Here is an 8,481-nt window from a genome sequence, read left to right on the forward strand (position 1 = left end):
CGGAGTTGTTTGGTACCAAACAACCCAGGGTTCCGAGTGGCCATCACATAGCTGTGAAACTCGTATTGACCAGTGTCCAGCACACGTATTAAAATGGCGGCTCTGTTCTCTCACTATGTCCCAGGTTTGGTAAGGACACAGTGGGGGCATATTGCTCATGCAGCAAGGTAGTTTAATTTAGTGACACAATACCAAAAAGAACTAGAGATGCAACCCTCCTAAAGGAGGTAGGTAGCACGCTAGGTATGTACACCAGTAATCAGTAATAGACATAAAAAATGATAGAAAACAGTGCACATGCAAATAAATAGTGACCCTAGGGGGAGCCCAAACCATATACTAAAAAAAATGGAATGCAAACACAGGACCCCCACCTAGGTAAGTGGAACATGTAGAGGGGAGCTGGGAGTACTAGAAAACCACAGAGGTAAGTACCGCAGTGCCCCCTAGTGACCAGGAGGAAAGAAGTAAATTACTAGATTTTCCCCAAACCACCCAAAAGGAAGAAAATGAGGAAAACACCCAGACAAGACTGCATGAAACCCGCGGTGGATTCCTGAAGAGGAAGACCTGTGGAAGGAGGGGACCAAGTCCAGAACTCACAGAAGAGCCCAGGAGGAGTAGGAGCTACTACCCACCCAGCGGTGGATGCAGGAGTTGGTCTACGGTGGGACGAAGACAGTCAGGAATGCAGCCCTGGAGCAGGTGAAGAGTTCCTGGAGGATACAGTCAACGTCCCACACCGGATGGGTGATTGCAGTTGTTCAGTGGCCTGGAAAAGCCACCAACAAACCTTGGCAAAGGCAGAAGTTGCGGTGAAGCAAAAGTGGAGCTGCCTGGGACCAGTAAGGTCCAGGAGGACTGAACCCACAGGGGCAGTCCTAAGGGAGCCTTCGGCAAGGCAGGGAGTCCAAAGAAGAGGCAACCCCCACAGGAGACCCACTGGATGAGGAAACAGGAGTCACAGAGAAACCCACGCAGCATAAATGAAGAAGGGTCCCACGCCGCAGGAGAAACACACAGAGGGCTGTGCATTGCAGGAAGACGTTCTGGTGGCTGGGGCTGCAGGGACCCTGAAGATCCCTTGGAGGAGATGCAAACAAGTCTTGGTAGCTGCAAGAGACATGGTGCACTGTGGAACTGCCCTGTGTGGGAAGACAAGGGCTTACCTCCACCAAAGTTGGACAGCTGGCAGAGAGGACCAAGAGGACTACTCCGGACCACCACCCATGATGCAGGATCCATGCAGCTCAGGATGAGAGGAGATCCACGCAGCCGGTTGTCGTTGCAGTTGGTGCATCCGGATTCAGAGGAGGGACTCCTTCACTCCAGGGGAGATTCCTTCTTCCTTCTCATGCAGACTGAAGACTTGCCACCCTCAGAGGATGCACAGCCAGGGAAATGTTGCAGAAGCTGGAAGGAGCCGTGGAAATAATGTAGCAAGCAGAGTCTTCATCCTGGATGCAGATTGTCGGTTCCTGGAATGTCCAGTCATGGTCCCAATAGCTAGAAGTCGAAGTAGAGGTTGCAGAGGAGTCCTGCTTGAATCTTGCAAGCCAAATCTGAGGACCAACCCAAGAGAGAGACCCTACATGGCCCTGAAAGGGGGGTTGGTCACGTTGCCAGGTGACCACCTGTCAGGAGGGGGCTCTGACGTCACCTGAATGACCTGGCCCCTTGAAGCTTAGATTCAAGATGGCTGAACCCAGGGACCCTCTGGAGGAGCTCTGGGCACCACCCCTAGGGTGGTGATGGACAGGGGAATGGTCACTCCCCTTTCCATTGTCCAGTTTCACGCCAGAGCAGGGACTGTAGGTCCCTGAACCAGTTTAGACTGGTTTATGCACAGAGGGCACCAAATGTGCCCTTCAAAGCATACCAGGGGCTTGGGAAGACCACCCCTCCCAAGCCATGTAACACCTATTTCTAAAGGGAGAGGGTGTTATCCCCCTCTCCCAAAGGAAACCCTATGTTCTGCCTTCCTGGGCTTGAGCTGTTCAAGCAGCAGGACGGCAGAAACCTGTCTTCGGGAAGGCAGCAGCGCGGGCTGCCTGGAAAACTCCGGAAGGCTGGTAGGAGCAATGCTGGGGGTCCTCTAAGGAGCCCCCAGAGTGCATGGAATCATACAACCAATACTGGCAACAGTATTGGAGTATGATTCCGACATGTTTGATACCAAGCATGCCCAGGTTCGGAGTTACTATTATGTAGCTGGACATAGGTAGTGGCCTATGTACAGTACACATATAAAATGACGTCCCCGCACTCACAAAGTCCAGGAAAATCAAACTGGAGTTTGTAGGGGCACCTCTTCTAGTGCAGGGGTGCCCACCACACACAGGTACTTTCACCCTGCCCTCTGCCTGCCATAAGGGTGACTTACAGTGGCCTGGTGCAGTGACGTATGGTGTAAAAGGGTGCTTGCACCCTTTCACGCAGGCTGCAATGGCAGGCCTGCAGAACACTTTGTATGGGCTCCCCATGGGTGGCATAATACATGCTACAGTCCATGAGGATCCCCTGGTACCCTAATGCCCTGGGTACCATATACTATGGGGGCACCAGTATGCCAAATGTGAGGTGTAAGTAACCAAGTTACCAAGTTTGAAGGGAGAGAGCACAGTCACTGGGATCCTTGTTAGCAGGATCACAGTGAACACAGTCTAAGCATACTGATAACAGCCAGAAAATAGGGGTCATCATGGCAAGACAGAGGGTACTTTCCTACAGAGTCCAAGGTGGTTAGCAGGATCTGGGCGCACACACGGCTAGGGTTCACTCTAGGTGTGTGTCCAAGCTGGGCTAGCAGGATCTGTGCGCACACACGGCTAGGGTTCACTCTAGGTGTGTGTCCCCGGGCTGGGCTAGCAGGATCTGTGCGCACACGTGGCTAGGGTTCATTCTAGGTGTGGATCCAGGCTAGGCTAGCAGGATCTGTGCGCACACACGGCTAGGGTTCACTCTAGGTGTGGGTATCCAGGCTGGTTAGCAGGATCTGTGCGCACACATGGCTAGGGTTCAGTCGTAGGCGTGAGTGTCCAGGCTGGGCTAGCAGGACCTGTGCGCACACACGGCTAGGGTTCACTCTAGGTGTGTGTGTCCAGGCTGGCTAGCAGGACCTGTGCGCACACGCGGCTAGGGTTCACTCGTAGGCGTGAGTGTCCAGGCTGGGCTAGCAGGACCTGTGCGCACACACGGCTATGGTTCACTCTAGGTGTGTGTGTCCAGGCTGGCTAGCAGGACCTGTGCGCACACGCGGCTAGGGTTCACTCGTAGGTGTGGGTGTCCAGGCTGGCTAGCAGGACCTGTGTGCACACACGGCTAGGGTTTACTCTAGGTGTGTGTCCAGGCTGGGCTAGCAGGATCTTGCGCACACACGGCTAGGGTTCACTCTAGGTGTAGCTGGCCAGGCTAGGCAAGCAGACCCTGTGCGCACACTTGGCAAGGGTTCATTCTACGTGTGTGTGTGTCCAGGCTGGCTAGCAAGACCTGTGCGCACACACGGCTAGGGTTCACTCTAGGTGTAGCTGGCCAGGCTAGGCAAGTGATCTGTGCGCACACACGGCTAGGGTTCACTCTAGGTGTAGCTGGCCAGGCTGGCTAGCAGGACCTGTGCGCACATACGGCTAGGGTTCACTCGTAGGTGTGTGTGTCCAGGCTGGCTAACAGGATCTGTGCGCACAGGTGGATGGGGTCAGTCAGCCCTGTCTGTGTGCACAGCCCGAGGGTGGGGTGCAAGGTGGTCCTGTGACGTCAGGTTGTGCTCCCTCGCCCTTGTGGTGGACAGAAGGGTCCACAAGGAAGCTCTCCGACCCTTAATGCCAATACACCCCTCCCCCATCGCACAGTGAGAGGCTACTGGTCAGTCAAAGGACAGATGTGCGAGGACAGTTGTCAAAGGTAAACAAACAGGAGCCCTGGCTCTCGGGCGTCAGACAGGCTAGAACTGGTCTGAGGGTGTGTGGCGACCACCACACAGAGACCAGGCCCAACACTGCAACCAACCTCGGCCAGAGTGAACACCAGCACAGACCAGACACAACACCACAACCAACCTCGGTCAGTGAGAAGACCACCACAGACCAGGCACAACACCACAACCAACCTCGGTCAGTGTGAAGACCACCACAGACCAGACACAACACCGCAACCAACCTCGGCCAGTGTGAAGACCACCACAGACCAGGCACAACACGGCATCCAACCTCGTCCAGTGTGAAGACCCCCACAGACCAGGCACAACACCACAACCAACCTCGGTCAGTGTGAACACAACCACAGACCAGGCACAACACCGCAACCAACCTCGGCCAGTGTGAAGACCACCACAGACCAGGCACAACACGGCAACCAACCTTGGCCAGTGTGAAGACCCCCACAGACCAGGCACAACACCACAACCAACCTCGGCCAGTGTGAAGACCACCACAGAACAGACACAACACCGCAACCAACCTCGGTCAGTGAGAAGACAACCACAGAACAGACACAACACCACAACCAACCTCGGTCAGTGTGAAGACCACCACATACCAGGCACAACACGGCAACCAACCTCGGTCAGTGTGAACACAACCACAGACCAGGCACAACATCACAACCAGTCTGTGCAGTGTCTGGTGCCCACCAGAGCCCGGTTACAATTCCAGGCCCCCCTGGGTCAGGGTGACACCACAGCAGTCAAACTAACCCCCCCCGGAGTGTGTGGTGACCCCCACTGCCCTGGTACCCCACATCTAGCCTGTGTCAGTGTGGAGACCCCCACCCTGCTCCACAGCACTCCCGGCCTGAATCCGGGCCGCTTTCTGTGCCAGGGCAGGGGCGGCTGTGATAATAATGTCACATGCCCAGCAGGGCCAGTGCTGCCCCAAAATAAACAAGTCCCCCCCCCATTGCCCCCACACCGCACCCCCCCCCCCCCCCCTCCCCCGTCTTCTCACGCACCTGGTATTTTGGGGGTGCGTTCCTCCCTGGGGGAGGTGGTCCTCTCCATCCTGGGGTACAGCCGGGCTGGGGGTCCTCTACTTCCGAAGGTCCCTCTGTCCTTCAGCTGCTGCTTGTTGTGCCGGAGGCTGCCCCCCCCCCCACCCCACCAGCCGCCGGATCTCACCCTCTGTCCTTCCCAGAGGTCAGGACTATATTAAACTCAGCTCCAGGCCCTGTGTGCGCTGGGACAGGCCTTAATATGCGGGACAGGCCCTGTGTGCGCTGGGACAGGCCTTAATGTGCTGGACAGGCCTGTGTGTGCTGGGGCAGGACTGTGTGCTGGGACAAGCCCTGTGTGTGCTGGGGCAGGACTGTGTGTGCTGGGATGTAACTCTGTGTGCTGGACAGGCCTGTGTGTGCTGGACAGGCCCTGTGTGCTGGGACAGGTCTGTGTGTGCTGGGACAGGCCAGTGTGTGCTGGGACAGGCCAGTGTGTGCTGGGACAGGTCTGTGTGTGCGCTGGAGCAATCCTTCAGTCCTGGGACAAGCCTGTGTGGGGTGGGGCAAGCCTTGTGTCCTAGGGCAGGCCTGCGTGTGTGGGGACAAGCCCTGTGTCCTAGGACACACCTCCGTGTGCTGGGACAGGCCCTAATGTGCTGGGATAGAACTCTGAGTGCTGGGTCAGGCCTGTGTGTGCTGGACAGGCCTCTGTGTGCTGCTACAGGCCCTGTGTACTGGGACAGGCCAGTGTGTGCTGGGGCAGGACCCCTCTCCTGCAGGCCTCTGTGTGATTGAGTACGTTTGTATCCTGGGCTAAGCTCTCTGTGTGTGCTGGGACAGGTCTCTGTGTAGAGGGGCAAACATCTGTGTGCCTGTACAAGCTGTGTCTACAGTGCAGGCTCTGTGTGTCCCAGTGCAGGCTCTGTCTGTCCCAGTGCCGGCTCTGTCTGACCCACTGCAGGTTCTGTCTGTCCCACTGCAGGCTCAGTCTGTCCCACTGCAGGCTCAGTCCCACTGCAGTCTCTGTACCAGTGCAGGCTCTGCCTGTCCCACTGCAGGCTCAGTCTGTCCCAGTGCAGGCTCTGTGTGTCCCAGTGCAGGCTCTGTCTGTCCCACTGCAGGCTCAGTCTGTCCCAGTGCAGGTGCTGTCTGTCCCACTGCAGGCTCAGTCTGTCCCACTGCAGTCTCTGTCCCAGTGCAGGCTCTGTCTGTCCCAGTGCAGGCTCTGACTGTCCCACTGCAGGGTCAGTCTGACTCAGTGCAGGCTCTGTCTGTCCCACTGCAGGCTCTGTCTGTCCCACTGCAGTCTCTGTCCCAGTGCAGGCTCAGTCTGACTCACTGCAGGCTCTATCTATCCCAGTGCAGGCTCTGTCTGTCCCACTGCAGGCTCTGTCTGTCCCACTGCGGGCTCTGTCTGTCCCAGTGCAGGCTCAGTCTGACTCAGTGCAGCTCCCATCCAGCAGTTGTTGCCCTCCTGTCGGAGGTATTTAACCCCCGCCCCAGTGTAACGCCCAGAGGCCTGGCAGGGCTGGTGCGGAGGACAAGTTATTCCGGACAGGCTCCTCTTCCCGTCAGAGCACAAGCCTTCACCTCCAGCCACGCGGCTGCTGCAAGACAACATGGCACTCACACTGCATGTGACGTCACCCGCACTGCTGCAGCGTGGCACTCGCACTGCACGACACCAGCACTGCTTCGGAGTGTCACCCACTCTGCACTTTAAGAAGCTCTACGTCACCTCCACTGCACCAGGTGAGAAACCACGTCACCCACACTGCACCAGGTGAGACACCATACTACCCACAATGCACCAGGGGAGACACCATGTCACCCACACTGCACCATGTGAGACACAATGTCACTCACACTGCACCAGGTGAGACACCACGTCACCCACACCATACCACCCACACTGCACCAGGGGAGACACCATGTCACCCACACTGCACCATGTGAGACACAATGTCACTCACACTGCACCAGGTGAGACACCACGTCACCCACACTGCACCAGGTGAGACACCATACCACCCACAATGCACCAGGGGAGACACCATGTCACCCACACTGCACCATGTGAGACACAATGTCACTCACACTGCACCACGTGAGACACCATGTCACCCACACTGCACCAGGTGAGACACCATACCACCCACAATGCACCAGGTGAGACACCATACCACCCACAATGCACCAGGTAAGACATCATGTCACTCACACTGCACCAGGTGAGGCACCACGTCACCCACACTGCACCAGGTGAGACATCATGTCACCCACTTTACATGTCACCCACACTGCACTTTATGATGCACTGTATCACTGTGCCATCCACACTGCACTTCTCACTGTGTCAACCACACTACACTTAATCATACACTGTATTACTGTGTAAACCACACTGCACTGTATAATGCACTGTATCAACTATGCTGCAATATACCACCCACACTGCTCCACGTGGGACACTATGTCATCCACACTGCACCATGTCAGACATCATGTCACCCACACTGCACCATGTCAGACATCTTGTCACCCACACTGCACCATGTCAGTCACCATGCAACACACACTGCACCATGTCAGACATCTTGTCACCCACTTTTCAACTTCTCACCCACGCCGCACTTTATAATGCACTGTATCATCTACGCTGCAGTATACCAGCCACACTGCACCAGGTGAGACACCATGTCACCGACACTGCACTTTATAATGCACTGTATCACCTACAATGCAGCATATTACCCACACTGCATCAGGTGAGACACCAAGTCACCCACACTGCCCCAGGTGAGACACCACGTCACAAAACACTGCACCAGGCGAGACACCATACTATCCACACTGCACCAGGTGAGACACCATGTCACCCACACTGCACCACGTGGGACACAATGTCACTCACACTGCACCACGTGAGACACCATGTCACCCACACTGCACCAGGTGAGACACCACGTCACCCACACTGCACCAGGTGAGCCACCATGCCACCCACTCTGCACCACGTGAGACATCATGCTACCCACGCTGCACTGGGTGAGACACTCTGGCACCCACTCTACAACACGTTTCCCACACTGCACTTTATGATGCACTGTATCACCTACGCTACAGCATACCACCCACACTGCTCCAGGTGAGACACCACATCACCCACACTGCACTTTATAATGCACTGTATCACCTACGCTGCAGCATATCACCCACACTGCACCTAGTGAGCCACCACGTCACCCACACTGCACCAGGTGAGACACCATGTCACTCACACTGCACCAGGTGAGACACCACGTCACCCACACTGCACCAGGTGAGACACCATACTACCCACACTGCACCAGGTGAGACATCATGTCACTCACACTGCACCAGGTGAGACACCATGTCACCCACACTGTACGTGTGTTGGAAATGGCCCTTTTTGCAGGATGATCCAGAAACTTTTTGCCTTCTTCATCCTATTTTTTCAGATCTGTTTTTGCTGGTTTATTGTCTCTGCGCACTTTACCACTGCTAAGCAGTGTTAAAGTGCAGGAGCTTCCT

General features: G+C 55.9%; 1 protein-coding gene across 2 annotated transcripts in view; it reads right to left on the reverse strand.

The window, feature by feature from the left end:
* Positions 1-5,102, reverse strand: part of PFKFB1 (6-phosphofructo-2-kinase/fructose-2,6-biphosphatase 1) — a 116,507-nt gene extending 111,405 nt beyond the window's left edge. Inside the window, exon 1 of one of the 2 annotated variants that reach the window (XM_069209366.1) lies at positions 4,945-5,102. In XM_069209366.1, the coding sequence (XP_069065467.1) occupies positions 4,945-4,993 (49 nt within the window). In that variant the 5' untranslated portion in view covers positions 4,994-5,102. The remainder of the gene's footprint in view (positions 1-4,944) is intronic. The other variant, XM_069209368.1, reaches the window with a different exon arrangement.
* Between the last annotated feature and the right edge of the window lie 3,379 nt (positions 5,103-8,481).

Source organism: Pleurodeles waltl, chromosome 10 (assembly GCF_031143425.1).
Source record: "Pleurodeles waltl isolate 20211129_DDA chromosome 10, aPleWal1.hap1.20221129, whole genome shotgun sequence".
Taxonomy (NCBI): Eukaryota; Metazoa; Chordata; class Amphibia; order Caudata; family Salamandridae; genus Pleurodeles; species Pleurodeles waltl.